The sequence below is a fragment of the Terrapene carolina genome, unplaced genomic scaffold (assembly GCF_002925995.2).
Source record: "Terrapene carolina triunguis isolate 2854851 unplaced genomic scaffold, T_m_triunguis-2.0 Scaffold96, whole genome shotgun sequence".
Classification (NCBI taxonomy): Eukaryota; Metazoa; Chordata; order Testudines; family Emydidae; genus Terrapene; species Terrapene triunguis.
The window spans coordinates 5,843,310-5,863,850 of NW_020664447.1; the positions used below are offsets into that span (position 1 = coordinate 5,843,310).

General features: G+C 37.0%; 1 protein-coding gene across 1 annotated transcript; it reads left to right on the top strand.

Moving 5' to 3' along the window:
* The first annotated feature begins 657 nt into the window (after window positions 1–657).
* On the top strand, window positions 658–20,239 carry CTR9 (CTR9 homolog, Paf1/RNA polymerase II complex component). Its single transcript, XM_026651231.1, has 20 exons — window positions 658–828; window positions 3,534–3,641; window positions 4,160–4,267; window positions 4,388–4,624; window positions 5,695–5,784; window positions 5,905–6,033; window positions 6,152–6,335; window positions 6,811–6,899; window positions 7,175–7,360; window positions 7,515–7,602; window positions 7,853–8,001; window positions 10,847–10,963; window positions 11,072–11,217; window positions 14,402–14,473; window positions 16,693–16,828; window positions 17,204–17,344; window positions 17,729–17,883; window positions 18,218–18,314; window positions 18,695–18,807; window positions 19,599–20,239. The coding sequence occupies exons 1-20, from the start codon at window positions 658–660 to the stop codon at window positions 20,041–20,043; spliced, it is 2,961 nt and encodes a 986-aa protein (XP_026507016.1). The 3' UTR covers window positions 20,044–20,239.
* The last annotated feature ends 302 nt before the right edge of the window (window positions 20,240–20,541 follow it).

A 20,541-nucleotide genomic window follows, 5' to 3' on the forward strand; every position in this document is an offset into this window, starting at 1 on the left:
TAAATGTGAAATGACTGTAAACAAATGTGGCTGTTTATTCCTGAGTCTGCAGGCAGCCTGAAACAATGTCTGTAGTGTGAACTGCTCCCTTTATGTTGAACTGTGTAAGAACTTTGATACGAATGGATGATGATTTAAGCAGCCTTTGTTAACCCTTTCACTTCTAATCATTTTAGAAGAAACACCTTGCTTAATTGCTTATCCCACAATCCCAAACCATCTCATACCCTTGCCGAGGTACCAAAACTGTCCCCTTTCTAGCTGATCAAACCTCCAGCTTTCCTGCTTGGCAATTCTGTAATACTGTTCTTTCTAAATGTCATTCTGCAGCACAATGAAAAATTATTAGGAATAGATTAAAAGTGATATTAAATATGTATAAATGTTACACTGACTGCACTAATCTTTCCTATTCCATTTAATGAAAAAAATTATCTGAAACTACTTCAAAAGTAGAAGCCTGCTCCACTGGAATAGAGTAGAAACCAGGGGCCTTACCACACTATTAATATCAGCTTTTCCACTGAGCACGGGGCCTTGTCTATAACCATCTCTAAATACAGTGTGACTCAAGTAATAAAGATATCAATCCTGTATCAGCTCACTGTTTAGAGTAAAAAACATACACATAAAAAGTTTTGATTTTTGACATTCTGAATGACTTGCTTTTGTTTCCTAGCTGAGGTTCGATTAGGCATGGGCCATTGCTTCGTGAAACTGAACAAGTTGGAAAAAGCTCGTCTGGCATTCAGCAGGGCTCTGGAGCTCAATTCGAAATGTGTAGGGGCTTTGGTTGGATTGGCTGTTCTAGAGCTCAATAACAAAGAGGTGGGTGTGAGCTGGGATGGGGAGAATGTGAAGTGCTGTATTGGGTTTCTAGTTAAACAGTGAGCCTCACAACAGTCTGAAAATCATTTGTTTTTTTAATTTTATATATATTTAATAAACAATCACTGAATCACTTATTCTTATTCACTGAATCATGGTATTGCAATTCTGAATAGTTATGAAGAGTGCAAATTAAATAATGCTAATCTCTCGTGCGCTTATTAAATACAAGCAGCTCTAAGAAGTGATATGTACACTAAGTGATATGAATTCAAAACTATAGTGGTGTGTTAAATATATATGTGTATGTGTGTATTTATTTATTTAACATCGAATAATAAACTGTGCCCATGTACGCAGTCTGAGAACATTGCTAATGGTTTGAAATTTGTCCTTAATTGTGGAACTTTAATCAGTTCACCACCTTCAATAAGCAGCCCCTCTAAATACAAATAACTCTGCAACACATTGGCCAGTGTTGCATTCTTCCCTTACCCTCTTCTTTAAAGGCCAGACATTAAAAACAAGTCCTTTATCATCCTCTGAAAGTCTGCATATCTCAAGTAAAATTGGTCTGGTATAGAAGGACACTTTAGGGAGAATGCTATACGAGTAGCCCCCTCACCATTGTATCAAGGAGTAATCTACTGTCTGTGTCTCCACTGATTGCAGTTGTAGCAGAGTGTCTTGGTAAGAAAGGCAGTCTCTCAGGTGGCCTGATCCCAGGCTATTCAGACTTCATAAGTCCAAACCAACACCTTAACATCTGTCTGAAGTTTGCATGTAACTAGTGTAGATTCAGGAGTACAGGTGTCACATGGAACTTGTCCACAGTAAAAGGTTTGACACTTTAACCATATTGGCAAAACCCTCCTGTGTTGATAAAAGAACAGGAGTACTTGTGGCACCTTAGAGACTAACAAATTTATTTGAGCATAAGCTTTCGTGGGCTACAGCCCACTTCTTCTATATGTTCCAGTCTATGAATCCGAAGAAGTGGGCTGTAGCCCACGAAAGCTTATGCTCAAATAAATTTGTTAGTCTCTAAGGTGCCACAAGTACTCCTGTTCTTTTATCAACACAGGAGGGTTTTTGCCTATCTATCTATCTATACACACACAGAGACCATGAAAAGGTGGGAGTTGTCTTACCAACTCTGAGAGGCCAATTAAGTAAGAGAGAAAACTTTTGAAACCTGTGTTGATATACTTTTACACTGGTAGAACTGCATGTACTAATTATTCCATTTTGGCAAAGCAAAATGAGCTAAAGTGGTATACATGCATCTACACAAGGGCTGTTACCCAAATAACAGCATCAGTAAAAATTACACTCTTTGCCAACATAGTTATGCCAATAGAACTTTTTGAGTGTAGACCAGGCCTTGCTCTCTATTGGACACCCTACTTACTAAACAGGTGACCACCTTCTGCATTGTTTCTAGCTTTCATATAAATTTAAGATGTAGCCTCATGTAGAGTGCATTGAAAATACAAATAGTAATTCTATTTCTGTATGGTTTTTCCTTTTGCATCCTTTCAAACCTGCATTTGAACATTTAACTTTATGTACAGTATAAATAAACATATATGGAAATGAGAGAATTTACATTGCTAAAATTATAGAACCAAACCAAAAAGTTCTAAAACCTGAGATCATAAATGATTCATTAAACGAAGTTCACAGGGATATTACTATGATAGCTTTGGAAAAGCCCTATATATTTTTGGACTGTAAAACACTTTCACTTCTATTGCACCTTCCATCTGATTGTTGGAAAGCATTTCATGAATATTAATCCTTTCAGTTAGGTATTTTACCCTTTTTATGATGGCTAAACTGAGATGTAGATGCTAAATGAGTTGCCAGAAATTACACATTGAGTCAATGACAGAGAAGAAAATAGAATTAGAGATAAGATTTCTTCTCTATGACAATTTCACATTTGTGCCAGCTTGTAAGTTACTGTACTTGTCATGGGTTCTGACTTGCAGTAAAGTTTGGGTTTGTATTCAGGAAAACTAAATTATTGCAAATTAAGAGATCCCTTTGGAAGGGAATGATGTTTATTTTTTAAAAGGCAGACTATAAAAAGCAAATGCTTATCTAATATTTTATAGTGTAGTAGTGCTCAAAGTCCCTAGTTGAGATTGGAGCTCCAGTGTGCTAGTTGCTGTACAAAGGCATAGGAACACATGGCCAGAGCTTGCGCATTAGAGAGAAAAACCTATAGTGTGGGAAAAGGGGTACAACATATTAACAAAATAATCAAGATGAGGATGAGCATACATGGTGTTTCTTCTTTTAGTAATTGTGGCCAGAGTGGGGATGAAAGGGAATGTTGGGGATGGGTGGGGGAGTAAATAGGAACAAGGTAGTTGAGTATGAGGAAAGGTACCATAGTGGGCAGAGGAAGTCCAGCCATGAGAGGATCTGTGAGGAGGTAGGGGGAAACCTCCACCTCAGGAAGTCCTGTTCCCCTTTCTCCCACCCATGAAAGGGCTCATTACTCTCTGTTGTGAATCTGGGGGGAGTAAAGAGGTTCTGGCTGGAGCTCTGTCTGTCCTGATGCTTCTTCTGGCCATCAATGGGTAGGCCCTTCTGAGCCACAGTTCCTGGGACTTGTGAGAAGAATAGCTCTGAAGATGTTATATTGAGGAAATACGTTGAAATATAGTGCTAATATCTATCAATATTTCATCTAGGCTGATTCTATCAAAAATGGTGTTCAACTCCTTTCTAGAGCTTACACAATTGATCCCAGTAACCCAATGGTGCTGAACCACTTGGCTAATCACTTCTTCTTCAAAAAGGTAAGAAAATACATGAATGTAAAATTCCATAACCTTCTGAACAGTAACAGTGTCAAACTCATTACTGCTTCTGCCTTCCAAAAATCATTTTAAATCCTGCATTTTGAGGGGTATTAAAGTACAGCTGTTAAAAGAATAAGTTTTACCCATCATGTGACTTTCATGAGGCCAAAGGGTAAGAATAAATTTTTTATTATAGGCAGACAAGTGTAAAGTTTCAATTTTTAAATTCCTTATTACTTTTTTTCTCAAGACTGCCAAGAAAGCGCACACACTTTTTTCTTAATTTAAACCTACCTATGTTTCCTGAAGACATTTATTTTCTGCTACTTTTAAAACTGGGGTATAGAGAAAAGAACAGTAACTTGTAAAACTAAATCTACTGATGTTAACTTACCAAATTCTACTGCTTATGTTTGTCTGCATTAATCAGTCCAGGCCTGATGTTTAAGAAATGTATAAACTTCACCATAAATGGGTTGGGATTTTTCAAACTGAGTTTTATTTTCATCATTCAGGATTATGGTAAAGTCCAGCACTTGGCTCTCCATGCTTTCCATAATACAGAAGTTGAAGCTATGCAGGCAGAGAGTTGCTACCAGCTGGCCCGGTCTTTTCACGTACAGGTAGAATTAATTTTAAAAAATCCTCTTCTAAATTTAGAACATTGTAATATTCAAATGTGTTCAAGATTTTTAAAAAACAATCCATCTGCTTTTTTTCCTCCTTGTTTTTTTTTAAATTAGGAAGATTATGACCAAGCTTTCCAATACTACTACCAAGCCACACAGTTTGCCTCATCCTCTTTTGTATTACCATTTTTTGGATTGGGTCAAATGTACATTTATCGGGGGGACAAGGAGAATGCATCACAATGCTTTGAAAAAGTTTTGAAAGCCTACCCTAACAATTATGAGACTATGAAAATCCTTGGATCTCTTTATGCTGCTTCAGAAGACCAAGACAAACGAGATATTGCAAAAGTATGTTCAAATATTTATTTGCTGAACTTTGGATCTCAGTGTTACCTGTTTGATGACCTTGACTGTATGTCACTCCAGCTGATGCCTCATTCATGCATCCAAGGGAAAAGTTTGTCCCTGAAATCTGAGTTATGGTATCACTAAAAATCAGGTTTACTTTGCTGTGAAAATAGAACTGGGTGTGTAATAGTTTTAGTAGGTCAATCACTTTTCTGAATGGCAGATGTTATTAATTGCAGAGGAAGTAATGTCATCTGAACAGAAGTGGGACCACACTAGGAGACCTGTTAACCAAAGCTAACAAAACCATTCTGTTTTCTGTTGCATATGGAAAAACACTTGTTTTCCTCTGCACAAAAACGGTAATTTGCCTATAAATGACAACTTGATGATCACATTTCTGGGAATATTCTTGTCCTCCCAGTTTAACATTCTAAAAGGACATTGTCACATACTAATACAACATTTTTTTAAAATTTAAGTCTGTTTACTATTTCTGATGCTTAGATCTTTTCCTACTGATTTTCTTTGCATTTAGTCAGCACTGCTTTTCCCTCAAGTTTTGAATGGCAGTGTGTTAACATGGTTTGGTTTACTGATCAGTAATTTAACAGTATAGAATGCCTCTCTATCATGACATACTATCTTTTTGGTAGGGAACACAGACATTTCCCAGAGCTGAGCTTTAATGAAAACAGACAAGCATAACATTGGGACTGAACTGAAAATAAGTTTCATGGCAAATCAGTCTAATTTCTCAGTTATTTGAATGTGGTAATTTTGAAGAAGTTTGTATTCCTCCTGAATATTTAGAACCCTAAGGGCTTTCCCCATATCTTACTAAATGCAGGGAGGAGGGAATACATGGTGTTGAGTTAAGTGATGATGAACTAGGTTGGCTTTGTTGCCTAACGTGCTCAGTCATATGCATACATTTGAGGTTTTATATCTTTACAGAAGAAAAATGTACTGCTTTAAAGCATAAACACGTTGAAAAACCAACTCTGGTGCCTTTTTTGACAGTTTATATTAATCTTTTGAGTGCATAAGTAATGTTTGGTTTTTCTCAGGGTCACTTGAAGAAAGTCACAGAACAGTATCCAGATGACGTAGAAGCGTGGATTGAACTAGCGCAAATCCTTGAGCAGACTGACATACAGGTATTAATGCTGTAAAATGGAGACATTGTAGAACGTATACACTTGGTTTAAGTTACAAAGTGATGCATAGAACTCATCCTGCTACTTCCTTCCCACCTCTTCAATCTTACAATTGCACAGGGTGCCCTCTCAGCCTATGGAACAGCAACACGCATCCTTCAGGAGAAAGTGCAGGCTGATGTCCCACCAGAGATTTTGAATAATGTGGGTGCTCTCCATTTTAGGCTTGGAAACCTAGGTGAAGCAAAGGTACTAAACCACATTACTACTTTTTAGATAACCTAATTTTAAGAAATTATCCAGAGTCTGAGTTTAAATTATTTAATCATCCAAGCATTCTGTTCCTCTCTTTTTATTTTGTCCTTAGAAATACTTTTTGGCATCTCTGGATCGTGCTAAGGCAGAAGCTGAACATGATGAGCATTACTACAATGCTATCTCAGTAACAACGTCCTATAATCTTGCCAGATTATATGAGGCAATGTGTGAATTCCATGAAGCAGAAAAGCTATATAAAAACATTTTAAGAGAACATCCTAACTATGTTGACTGTAAGAAATTCTTCTATTTTGGTTCAACAATCCTCTTCAAACTGAAAGATTTTTGTAGTGAGGCCCTCATCTGCCCCTTTGTATTGTTTGAGATTTTTGTTTTATAACAGACTTCAGGAGGCTGAGCGATTGTCTTGTGTAACCGATGTATCCTTCTTTCTTTGAAATTTTCTTTCTTGTATTCGGTGCATAGCTCATAAGTCAAATCAGAGTGTTTTCAATTTTTAACTATTTTTATTAACACTTGCACAAGATATAGTCAGAGATAGAATAAGCTTTCCAACTCAAAAGATATTCTCCAGCATTTAAATAAAAATCATATGTAATGTGTGTCTATATATAGAAATAAAAATATAGAATATATTTAATTGCTTGATAACCTAAACGTATCAGGAAAAAAACAGTTTGTGAAATCCATGCCTGACCCAATTTATTCTATTTGAGCTGATTATGTAAAATCATTTTCTGTTTTTAGGCTATTTGCGCTTAGGAGCTATGGCTAGAGATAAAGGCAATTTTTATGAGGCTTCTGATTGGTTTAAAGAAGCACTTCAAATAAATCAGGTTAGTGAGACTCTTAAATATTTAATTTAGAACTAAAATTTCAAATTGGATTCACTGGATTACCATCTTTCTCTTTTTTTATGAATATATGCAAGTTATCCAAAGTAGTCCTTTCTTCTAGTTAACTTCCTCTGCTCTGTTTTCTGTATATAAAAATGTAGTTTATTTCCATATAATACAAGTGTAATAATACAATGATTAAGGCTTGTATTTAGATGTCTAACACAGATAAGTGAAAGCAGTCCTTAAGTTACTTACAATGGAGTTTGTTTCAGGACCATCCAGATGCTTGGTCTTTAATTGGTAATCTTCACTTGGCTAAACAAGAGTGGGGTCCAGGACAGAAGAAATTTGAAAGGATATTGAAACAACCATCCACACAAAATGACACTTACTCCATGCTGGCTCTTGGTAATGTCTGGTTGCAAACTTTGCATCAGCCCACCAGGGATAGAGAGAAGGTAAATTTCACATCTGTTGAAGTGCATTGATATGCCCTCCCTGGCGCAAGTATTTTATGTTGTATGGCAAGTTCATCAGTTGTAAAATATTAGGTGCACTGTGTCACCAAACAGATGAATGATTGATTAATCTTTTTCTTATTCACGTTTGTAGGAAAAGCGCCATCAAGATCGTGCACTAGCAATCTACAAGCAAGTACTTAGAAATGATCCAAAGAATTTGTATGCTGCTAATGGCATAGGTGATTATTACACTTAAATTCCCTTTAGTAGTTTACTAGTGGTGGTTCTTGGATTTAGCTCTTTTTAGTATATAATCTGTAGAGCATTTCAAGCATTTTTGTTTTTTGCAGGGACTATACATTACTGATCTCTGGAGGAATGTCTTGCTATATCATGCAGTTAATTGTCTCCATTTTCTGTTAACATTCTGGTAACTTTTATAGTATTTAGACCTGGAAGCTTACACTGTACATTTAACTTTCCCTTTAGGAGCTGTATTGGCACACAAAGGATATTTCCGTGAGGCTCGTGATGTTTTTGCCCAAGTGAGAGAGGCAACAGCAGATATCAGTGATGTGTGGCTGAATTTGGCACACATCTACGTAGAACAGAAGCAGTACATCAGTGCTGTGCAGATGGTAACCTCTAAGTTGAACCATTTAAAATATTGGAATGAGGTAGCAAAGGAATAGCTAGAGGTCGTTGCTAGCAGCTTCAGCTATTCTGAATAATATTCTGTTTTAACAAATTATGGTCCTATTCAAAATAAAATAAGTCCTTTTAGCTGCCAGGTTATGTCTAGATTTAGAAGTGAACTGCCAGCTGTGGACAAGAGTAACAAAGGATCTATCAACTTGTACATTTATCTTTTCTATGCTGTCCTAAGTAGAGTTAAGATATAAATAGATTAGAGTTTTGGTCTACTAGGAGGCATTTTTGATTGTGTGTAGTTCAGTCAACACAGTCACTTTGTCATTTATAAGAGAACCTTACTGAAGTAGATAAGTACAATTTGCTGTCTTTCCTTCATGGCAAAGTTTTGTAATCATGGCCCAGAGTGACTACTTACGTGTATATAACACACTTTCAAAACTACCAAGAAAATGTTTATAACTTCATCATCGCCCTTTCAACACACACATAGTTGATCCTACCAACTATTTGGGCTGAATCCACAAACTCAAGAGTTATACTAAATAATTAAGAGAGAAAATGCCTTTTGTATACTGGGATCTGGTAAACTATGGCCTAAACAAAATTGTTTCCAAAGAAACATCCATCCGCTAGAAAACTGCTACTGTAAAACATGTGCCCTACAAGTCAAACTTAAAATAACAAAAACAAACAAAACTCAACTGAATGATATTTTGGAGACAAGCTCAGAACAAACGAAAAAACATTATTAGAGACATGGAAATAGAACCCTCCTTAAATTGTGTGTACATGGGCCTTAGAATAAACACACCCCGGAGCTTCAGAATGGCTATAAAAGCATTACAAGAAACAGCGATGCCATATGGTTTCATAGTTGTTATGCCGTAAAAAACCTACTAGATACACTCCTCCATTGAAACTACTGATAAAACTATTTGATAGCAATAGGAGTCAAATTATACTATATGAAAGTGAAGTCGCAAGTCTATTGTAACAGCCAATTGCATTGTTTGGGACAAAAATCTTAATAGAAACCTTACTTCAACATTTTTGCAGGTATTCTATGAGTACTAGAACTCCAGGGACAAACTGGGGGGGGGGGGTGTCACTTACCCATATCCTTCTGACATGCAGAAAAGAAGGCAAAACTTAAGAGCAGCACAGCAAAGAGTTCCTCCACTGCAAAACACAGAGAGATCAAAAGATCGTATCCAAATAGAAGTGCATTATCACTCTGTGGGCTTGCCAACGCAAACAATTCCACCCAGAACTAAAAATGCACCACATGTTAAGAGAGCACCAGTATTGGCGTCTATGGAAGAACAAATCAAATATAACAACTTAGCCTACTACAGCCACAAAATTATTGCAGTAGCTGACTCTCTACAGAAAATATGCAAAGCCGAGGTAACTTTCTCACCAAATATAGAATCCTTGGCCATAAACTACAAGTAGAAATTGAGAGACAAAGCACAGTACAACCCCAGAGGGTAGTGCTTCCTGCCAATTTAATAGAGATTGAGACAATTTCTACTCCAATATTCAAAATGTGAGGAAGTTCAAATCAAATAATTTTCCCACAAATGATCAGAAATGATGCAAGGCTTTTCAATAAAGAAAAGCAAAGAGAAACTGCATAATTTTTGGGTGCAGGGAAAAAGAGAAACGGCATGTTATGTGACAGCCTGCCACTGGATCAAGAAAAGGTGGTAATGACCAGTGGAAACTGAGAATAAAACCCTAAATGCAGCATGAAGCCCAGTTGTAGGCTGATTGTACCTGCATTACACTTCAGCAACACTTAGATAAGTTACTGTGCCAAAGAATATTGAGTTAGCTGGATAGAACTAGCTTGATAGGCATTTATTAAAACTGACTGTTCGTTTTTCCCCTTCACTATAACAGAACTTATAGTGAAGGGGCAGGTGGGGGTGTAAAAGAGGTACATCAAGTATATTTCAGGTTATGGTAGCAATACATATACATGAATAGAGAGAGAGAAAATGGGAATTTCAAATTTCATAACTTAAATGAACATGCTTATTACAACAATTCTTTTTCTTGCACAATTTGTACCCCTACCCTGATTACTGTAAATCAGTGATTCTCAACCTTTCCAGACTACTGTACCCTTTCAGGATTCTGATTTGTCTTGCCTACCCTAAGTTTCACCTCACTTAAAAAACTACTTGCTTACAAAATCAGACATAAAAATACAAAAGTGTCACCGCACACTATTACTGGAAAATTGCTCACTTTTTCATTTTTACCATATAATAAAATAAAATTATTGGAATATAAATACTGTACTTACATTTCAGCATGAGGGGTGAAAACATTATCTACTATAGAGGATTATAAAACAAGTCACTGTATGAAATTTTAAGTTAGTACTGACTTCGCTAGTGCTTTTTATGTAGCCTGTTGTAAAACCAGGCAAATATCTATATGAGTTGATGTACTCCCGGAAGACCTCAGTGTGCCCCCAGACAACCAACCACTGCTGTAAATAAATGGTATGTGCTTACAATGTTGTCCATTCCAAAATGCGTAGGATCCTATTGTATTAAGCTAAGGACTTGCAGGAATCCTGAGGGACCTACAAGTTTTTACAATAACTGGGAACTCAGAATGGTATACAGTAAACAAAGTGGAAGAGAGCCACGCAATATGATGTAATTATTTGAAACAAAAATAATAATCATGAAATATTCTATTTCATTAATAGAACCCAAGTTACTTGGAATTGTCTGCAATACAAAACTGTTACAAGAGTTCTTTAAAACTCCACTATCTCTCTTTTTTAGTAATTTGATCTCTCCATTTCAGTATGAAAACTGCCTCAGAAAGTTCTATAAGCATCAGAATACTGAAGTATTGTTGTACTTGGCCCGAGCACTCTTCAAATGTGGCAAATTACAGGAATGCAAACAGACTTTGCTGAAGGTAAAAATATGTATGTATATTGCGGTTATTAATGTACATTTAATTGCTTACCATCCATATGTCATTGATAACTTTCTGCGATTTAAAATATGTGCATTTCATTCACAGGCTAGACATGTAGCACCCAGTGATACAGTCCTTATGTTTAATGTGGCTCTAGTGCTACAGAGGCTAGCCACCTCTGTCCTGAAAGATGAAAAAAGTAACCTGAAGGAAGTACTAAATGCTGTGAAAGAACTGGAGTTAGCCCACAGGTAACAATATGCAGTAAAAAAAAGAAGTGTTTATGCTTTTTTTTTTTAATTGCTATAGTATGTTTTACCTAGTTATGTTAATAAAGAAAATACTTTCTTCTAGAAAATACTCAGTGTGTATCTTAAATTCCAATTTTGATACGAGTGAAAGTGTCTTCTGTAAAAATCTTGTGTTTTTTTTAAAAAAAAAAAGTTACATCTCTTTCAACATTCCTGGTTGAAAAACATCAGATGTAGAGAGCTTAAGCTTGAAGAAATGGAGCCCTGCCAATCTTTGCTCCAAATCCAATTTTGATGTCATATGTCCTGATAAGCTAATGAGTTAATCTCCAAAGAAGTTCTGTTTTTGTTTTATGTCTCCACCTTATGTAGTTCATTCTAGTGAGAGAAGATCACAATTGAAGGGGGCGGGGAAATCTAGCACAAACTGCTATTCACTAACTGAAAATAATAATTTTGGTTAAAATTTTCAACCAAAGCAGAAATTGTGAAAATAAAAAACAAAACAAACAAAACTACAGCTTTGGAGCCATTTCATGAGCTTGTTCAAGGTCTCTTAATTAATCAGACTTCATGAGTTATCTTACAAACTGTACATTTTTAATAAAGGAGTACTAAGTGTAATTAGATTAATCAAACTGTCAGCACTTGTGAGTGTAATCAGTTGAACATGCCATAGAAATTAAGGCTTAATTCAGTCCCTTGGTAACTAATGCTGGCCTTCCACAGCTTTCTTTTCTTCCTGCCCACTTTCCTGATGCAGACTCTGGTTGTAAAATCTTGGATGAAGTCATTTGTTTTATATCCTGGTTACCTGCCAACCTACTCCAGTCACAGATCTCAAGGAGTAGTTTACCTTAAATTCCAAAACACTGTGTGGCAGGCAAACTTTACTTTTTTGTTTGCTTGAACAAACCGCAGTGTGATTCTTCACTTTTGAGCTGTATACCTATCGAAGTGACTTGTTCAGTTACAGAAGTGAGAAGTTTATGTAGATAGCGATTTGGTTACAGGTATCAACCAATGTTACAAACTGAGTACTTTTTTACTAGTCCTGGCTTCGCTTTGCTACTGGACATCTCTAATTCTGATCTCATTCATAGTTACTAATCAATTGCCATTGAGTTTGCTCAGTCAGACCAACTAGAGGAAGGTCAGCCAGTCATATCGGCATGAGGGATTCTGATATACTTCCAAACAGTTTGTGCATCCAGGCTGATATTGCTGTCACTTGCTTTATATACTTAAGCATAATTCTGAAATGCGAGGCAAAGTTGCCTAGTAGATGTTCCTTTTCAAACTTCTATTATAGCAGGAATTTACTTCGTCTGAGCCCTTTTGCCCTATTTCCTCATTCATGCCCAGAAATATCTTGCTCCTAGTATTGACCAAAACACTTCCGCAGGATAAAGGCTTCTAATTATTTTGCTCACAAATAAAAAATAAAAAAAACCCTTTTATTTATACAAGCAATCACTTCAAAATTGTATTGCATGCTGTAATACAAAAATCCAGTCAAACAAATTTCCATTTAGAAATCCCTGTAAGAGAAGTCTGTAATCTCTTGAGGAAAATGGCTTGCATTACATAACTGAATTTGTCAGAATTGGTGTGGAATTTAAATTATCCTGCTTGGCTGTACTCATTAAAGTATTATGGTCCTTCTAGGATTACCCATAAATTAGCCAGATTTTTTTTTAAGTGGAGTTGATGCCCCAATCTGGGGGAATTCAGACTTCCAATACATTTCATTTTTGCTGCTGAATGTCTGTCAGGATAAACTTGAGGGTGGAATCTGAATCTTGTATCTCATATGAAAAAAATGTGGTTTTTTTTTTTTTTTTCCCCTCTGCAGTAGAATGCTAGGTCAGTCTAGCACAGAAAAAAAGTTCTACTATAGAAATCCTCTCAATCATAGAAAAGTAGGGCTGGAAGGGACCTCCCAAGTCATGAAGCCCAGCCCTCTGTGCTGAGGCAGAACCAAGTAAACCTAGACAACTTCTCAATCTGCAAGCAAGGATTTATCTTTTGAGGGGGTTGGGAAGTCTCTCTATTGCATGCCTTCCAGAAGCTATACCTATGGACCTCAAAACCTCTAAAGGTCTCTAGATCTATCCTCACTCATGTTCCTGCATCTTCTGAGATCTGTGCTTTGTCGAGAATATGTAAATTGGGTCAGGGTAGAGTTCTAGCAGGAAAAAAATATTCTTTTTCTATTTCCTCCCTTTCTCACTGCAGTTTCAATGGTCACCCCAGTCCAAAGTAGAATGGAAAACAGATAAGTGTGACTAGTCCCAAAAACATAGTTAGTCAGGAGCCAGTGGAGCAGGGTTTTAAAGACTCCCTCCTGTTGATGTCATCAGCAGAGGCTACGGATGGCAGGGTAGCAGGACTGGGTTATGCAGGTGCAGCAGAAGCAGATACTGAGATTCCTGGGAAAGCTAAGGCAAGACTGATCTGTAAGGGGGGGGGGGGGGGAGAGATTATTTTCAAGGCTGTCTCCAACAGAGCTCTCTATTTCTGAGACTTCAGTTTCTTTCTGTGTGAGAATTACAATACATAGGAATTACCTGACACATCTGTGTCTAGAAACTAGGCCTGTCTCCAGTATAGAAGCAAATAGAGAATTTGTATTTGACCCTCTATTAATGGGAGTTCTAAGCATAAATTTTTAAATTAAAAAGATCTAAGATTTGATTGTTAAATGTGGTTCTGTTTGAGTACTTTAAAATAGAATCGAACCAAGCCAACTGTGCTGAAAAGATGCTCTTTTTTTTTTTATTTTGCAATTGTTAGGGTGTTCACCTGAGTTATCACAGCCAAATTTCTATTTACCTACATTTTCCCAGTGGTTTCAATTGGCTGAAGTTTCTTTTTTTCATACTTCTTGTAAACAGTTTGATAGTGTCAGCAGCATTAGAAGACTGCCATGTTCCACTTTAAACATTTCTACACGCTGAGTGAATCAGTCCTTACACAAAGCCTGGAAAGTGTTTTATGACCTTTTTGGATTAAAGGTGGAAAAGAGCAATAATAATTGTAGTGATCATTTTAAGAATGTTTATTTTAGGGATATCAGACTTAAATTTTAATGGAGTGTTTAAGTAAAACAAAACAGGGAATATAAGATGAAATATGAAATGTCACTATTTCAATCTGCTTTTGTTTTTCATTTTCCCTTCAGATACTTCAGTTATTTAAGTAAAGTAGGAGATAAAATGAGATTTGATTTGGCTCTTGCTGCTACTGAAGCCAGGTAAAAATTATTCCTTTTTTTTTTTCTGATTAAAACAGAGTATTTTCCAGAACTAAACTCAGTTGTCGGTTTGTTATCATGGGGAGAATAGTGATAACTATAGATAAAAGAACAGGAGTACTTGTGGCACCTTAGAGACTAACAAATTTATTAGAGCATAAGCTTTCGTGGGCTACAACCCACTTCTTCGGATGCATATTGAGTGAAACATATATCGAGGAGATATATATACACACATACAGAGAGCATGAACAGGTGGGAGTTGTCTTACCAACTCTAAGAGGCCAATTAAGTAAGAGAAAAAAAACTTTTGAAGTGATAATCAGGGTAGCCAAGTACAGACAGTTTGATAAGAAGCAAGTGTGAGAATACTTACAAGGGGAGATAGATTCAATGTTTGTAATGGCTCAGCCATTCCCAATCCCTATTTAGCCCTGAGTTGATTGTGTCTAGTTTGCATATCAATTCCAGCTCAGCAGTCTCTCGTTGGAGTCTGTTTTTGAAGTTTTTCTGTTTTAAGATAGCCACCCGCAGGTCTGTCATAGAATGGCCAGACAGGTTAAAGTGTTCTCCCACTGGTTTTTGAGTATTATGATTCCTGATGTCAGATTTGTGTCCATTAATTCTTTTGCGTAGAGACTGTCCGGTTTGGCCAATGTACATGGCAGAGGGGCATTGTTGGCACATGATGGCATATATCACATTGGTAGACGTGCAGGTGCCACAAGTACTCCTGTTCTTTTTGCGGATACAGACTAACACGGCTGCTACTCTGAAAACTATAGATAAGGCTGTGTGAGCATTTCCATTAGAATTTCATTTTTTCAGTTGCTCATAATTTTCCAAAATTTACTGCTGAGAGGTTAGAACTCGCCAGGCCTGGTGTCTGCCCTCTGGTGGAATATTTGTTTGTAAGCTTGAGCAAAACGTTGTGAAAATGAGTTGTGGGTTTTTTTAATGGCAAACATTTTTCCCTTAAAAATAATTTATTTGATTTTTTTTTTTTTTAAAGGGGGCTTGGGATCAGAAAGATGAAATCTGGCAGCTAACTACCTTTCACTGAGAAGTGATTTTGAGTGCTCTGGTGAAACCAGTTATTTGAAGAGTTGTTAGGACTTCAGAATGAGTTCATGCAATCACAGTACTTTGGATGCAGCTTCTTAGCTTTTTTTACCAGCGCTCCAAGTTAAATAATATAGTACTGTGCATATGAGCCCATCTAGCTTAGGTGTGCAGTAAACAGATATCTGTAAGATGCACATTGAATGAAAAAAATCGGCTTTATTCATTGCACATCTTACAAATTCAGGCTTTTCACAGATTGTCGTGTGCAGACTACAGTACCAATAGAAGTTATAGGTATGTCTGAAATTGTGGGCAGAAAAATATTTTGCATTGTATTTGAGAAACTATTTGTGAACATATTAAAGGTCACTTCACAATGAACACTACTTTACAAGGGACTTGAACTGAGAGCACTTACTACTTCATTTCCTGATGTTTGAGCACTTAAGCCCAGATTTTTAGACAGGACTGCACTCAGCGTTGCCATGTCTGATTTAGTTAGGAGCCTAAGTCTCATTTTCAAATGTGATTTAGGGCACTTGAGAGCCTAAATCCCATTGATAGTCGATGGAATTTAGGCTCTAATGTGCCTAAATCACTTTGAGATTTAGTCCTAAATCAGTTTAAAAAAATCTGAGTCCTGAACATACAATCTTAACTTCTGAATATATTTTTGGATTAGGTTAATTAATTACAGCTGTTTAAATACAAAGTGCTTTTGTAAGGGGTATTTGTGGAGCTGCATGGCTGAGTTCAAGACTCTTCCTCTTTATATTAAGGATTTTTTCTTACTGAAGTAGCTAAACCTTTTAACAAACAAGGCAGCTTTGAGTAGCATTCTGTGTGGAAACATGTTCCTCAGGCTTAAATTAAAAAAGCTAGCTAGAAAATCCATATGTCTCAGAAGATGAATAATAAACTGAAGTAAAAGTCATACCACTGTAATGGATTTTAAAAGGAAAAATCTATGTTGAGTATAGAATTATTTAAACACTTCAGTTGTTACGTTACTTTAGATGGCTTGTATTTTGTTCAGTGGTATGGACAAATTTAGTATTGTGATGTAGGTTCTTTTTAGAACTATGTCTCCTTCTAGCATGTAGGATGTGCCTAGAAACTTACTTTCCTTTAATTGAAAACATTGACTGTTCTAGGCAATGCTCTGATTTACTGAGTCAAGCTCAGTATCATGTGGCTCGTGCACGCAAGCAGGATGAAGAAGAGAGAGAACTGCGTGCCAAGCAAGAACAAGAAAAGGAGTTGCTCCGCCAAAAACTGCTTAAAGAACAGGTTTATATTCCCTGTAGTACTCTGTGTTTTAAATGGGTGTGCTTGCCACCATAGCTCTGTGTTGATACCTAGAAACTGTTCAGGGAGTAATATTCAAGATGAATTTTTTAATGTAAGCACTTAAAGAGGGGGTTGAAAATTTAGGGATATGTAAAAAGGGGTGAAATTGTTTCCTCTATGGAGCCTGTTCATTCAGGCTTTGGGGAAGGAAAGGTGAAAGTGATATTTGGGAGAACAGAATTCACACACACACGCACCCCTCCCCCCCAAGCCATCCATAGTCACTGTGATCTATAAACTACACTAGCAGTAGCTGCTTCTCCATGCATCCAGTGCAGGGTCCTGATAATGGTCAGTTTATTCTGATTCTTTCAGGAAGAAAAACGTCTCCGAGAGAAAGAAGAACAGAAGAAACTTCTGGAACAAAGAGCCCAATATGTGGAGAAGACCAAGAATATTTTGATGTTCACTGGAGAAGTAGAAGGATCGAAGGAGAAGAAACGTGGTGGCGGAAGGGTACAGAATGGAGTTTTTTCCACACTTTTCTATAATTTAGAGTTACTCTGTGACCAGAGTTAAGACAGGCATTAATCAGCACCTGACATTTAGTGGGGCATTAGAGTGCTCATCAATGACATGCAGACACTTTTGGGATGGAAGGTAAATTTAATATATTGCTCCAAGAGTACAGTACCGAAAATAAATATTTTATCCAACAAATAGCAGCAGCGAGTGGAGTTATATATTCTAATATTCATCTTAAGAACCAGCTTCTTAGTGCTGAGTCTGTACAGATAATGGGACGGGGCATTACGGTGAAAAGTTTTATAGTCTCCATATGTTGACTGGTTTTCAGATTACAAATAATCTGGTATGGCGTGGGTTTTTAATTTATTGCAGCGTTCCAGAAAAGGAGGAGAATTTGATGAGTTTGTCAATGATGAGAGTGACGAAGATCTGCCTGTGTCCAGAAAGAAAAAGAGGAGGAAAGGCAGTGGTAGTGAACAAGATGGTGAAGAAGAAGATGGAGAGAGGAAGAAGAAAAAGAGGAGGAGGTAACTAAGTTTAAACTTTTTTGATTCTTTTTGTAACTCTGTAGTATCGGTTTAGAGTATACCTTACACAAGAGCCTGTAAATGGTGTTAGAATAAGACCAAGTAGATTTGCTTTTTTTCCCTCAAACAACTTTCTTTAAAAAAGAAAGTTCCCCGTTGTAAATGGCCATACACATCAGTTATAAAACGTAAATGTTAGCAAAATGCTAACTGTTCATATTCTTATAATACAAGAAATGTCAGGTTAACGCATTGATAGATTGACACTGTTGGAAATAATACACTGTTTATGCAGGAATTAAATATTAATTCTGACTTGATTTTTGTGTTTAAGACCCCAGAAAGGAGATGATGGAACTGATGATGAAGAAAATGAAAATGGCCCAAGACCTAAAAAACGACGTCCACCCAAAGCAGAGAGGAAAAAGGCTGTAAGTTTAAAAGTGTAATGCCTTGATAGTTCCTGTTTACATTTGGAAGATTACAGTGCGACTGCATTCAGTAAAGTGACATTTGCTGTAGGGGGAAGTATGGAAAATACTTCCTGCAGCAAACATGCATCATACTTTCCCCTCCTTTTATGTCTCCTAATATAGCAGTAGCTACAGGGATGCTTCTGAAGCGCTCCACTTCCATTTTGAAATCAGAACATAAATGCCAACCAGATGATTTATAAATGGATGCAGAAAACTAGACTTATTTCTAACAGCTATCTGTTATGTTAGAACAGCTGTACTTTAAGCTCTCAGTTATTGATATCAGTTTTACTCCAGTGAACAAGCAATATTACTTTGCATTTTTTCCCATACAGGCCAAGCCAGAACGTCTGCCTCCTTCAATGAAGGGAAAGATCAAATCAAAAGCCATAATTTCATCTAGTGAAGATTCTTCTGATGAGGATAAACTCAAAATTGCTGATGATGGGTATGAATCTTTATTGATTTTTGTACATTTTGAAAGTCAAATGCTGACTTTAACCTGATGGAAAAAGCTCTGAGATTGGCTTTCAACCTTTGCCATATTGGGACAACCCTTCCTAGTTAACTGACACCGTTCTCTAAATGAGCGATATGTAAAGGGCAGGTCATGACCCTTTGACATCCAGTCCCTCAGGTTGCAAACCCATGCTTGAAGATGATGATTAAAATAAAACTAAGTATATATTAGTCCCAAATCTAAATTGACATAACTGTAGGGTTGACACTCCTCAAATTAACAAACTAATTATTGTTAAACGGCCAAAAATTCAACAGTCATTACTTTGAAATACTGTGCCCAGAAAGTGTGTACTTTTGAGGTCTAAAAAACATTCTCAGTCAAAGCATATACTCATGTCTCCTTTGGTATTTCTGCTTCAGTGATGTCAGAGAAGTGGGGGGTTCCAATCTCAGCAAGTCAGGACTATCATGTTAGTCTAAATGGGTTCTTTGTGTTTCACCTTTCATTCTCTACTGTATTTCCTTGGTGATCCACACAGATTTGCCAAATGCCCTTTTTCATAGCCAAACTAGGAACCACTGCACTTGGGAAGATAGTGAGTACTGCACTATGATACAAGATACCATCTTCCTCCCTGAATTATTTGAGTGTCCTTTTCTTCTCTTCCTTCTCAGTGGGAGTGTCAACATCTCTGTGAAATCCAGGATTCTCGCTTGATCATAGTAAGCCAATGCTTGCGGCTTTAATAATTGATTATACTGCTTTTTTTTAAACAGAAATGCCAGGAACAGCAACAGTGATTCTGATGACGCTGAACAGCAGCGCAATAAACGCATCATGTCGGACAGCGATTCAGATAACAGAAACAAGTCTGGTAGTGAGGTAGGTAGTCCACGGAGGTCCAGTGCTCATCCATCTGATGAGGATTCTGACAGTGACAGGTCAGCCGGAAAGAAGAGACGGTCAGATTCAGAACAGTCTGACAATGAGTCTGTGCAATCTGGGAGAAGCCACTCTGTACAGTCGGGAAGAAGTCACTCTGGTGGCTCCGAGAATGAATCTCGTCCAGCTTCTCACAGTGGTGATTCAGACAGAGATTCTGATAGAGGATCTGACAACGAGGGCTCTGGCAGAGAGTCTGGCAATGAATCTGAACCAGAGGCATCCAACATTGAGGGGTCTGAACATGGATCAGAAGGTGGATCAGATGATAGCGATTAGATTTAAATTACAGCCATTTTTTAACAATTGTTTTTTAAATATACTTCAGTTATGAGGAGGAAAATCCAATTTTTATATTTGAAAACTGATTTAAAGAAAGCTTAATGTTTTAGTAAAACTGTTGTGAAACTTGCTTCATATGATTTTTTTTCTATCAAGCTGTACATTACTAGGCATTAATGGATATTTCTCTGTGTTGCTGTATATGGTGTATTTTTTACACTGAAGCTAACATAGCTGAAGATCACAGATGCTGTACAGTGAGTGGTAACAAACTCACACAATGAGGGCGGGGTGTATGTAAATGCTGCAGAACAAAAACACCAAGTTCAAAGAGTTGGTTAAAACTCTGGTGTATTTGTTCCATGTTTCTACATGCAAAAAAGGTACAGGCCAGTCTTCATGAGATCTTATTGAATGGTACAAAGAACTTTGGGTATTTATTTCTTTGTGTCATTCTGAATAGAGATCAATGCTGACGTTTTTTACTTTCTGTTA

Coding starts and splice junctions, on each gene's coding strand:
- CTR9 (XM_026651231.1), top strand. CDS start 658: ATGACTTGCTTTTGTTTCCTAGCTGAGGTTCGATTAGGCATGGGCCAT. Junction 7,603..7,852: donor GTATGCTGCTAATGGCATAG/GTGATTATTACA, acceptor CTTTCCCTTTAG/GAGCTGTATTGGCACACAAA. Junction 17,884..18,217: donor AAGAAGAAAAAGAGGAGGAG/GTAACTAAGTTT, acceptor TTTGTGTTTAAG/ACCCCAGAAAGGAGATGATG.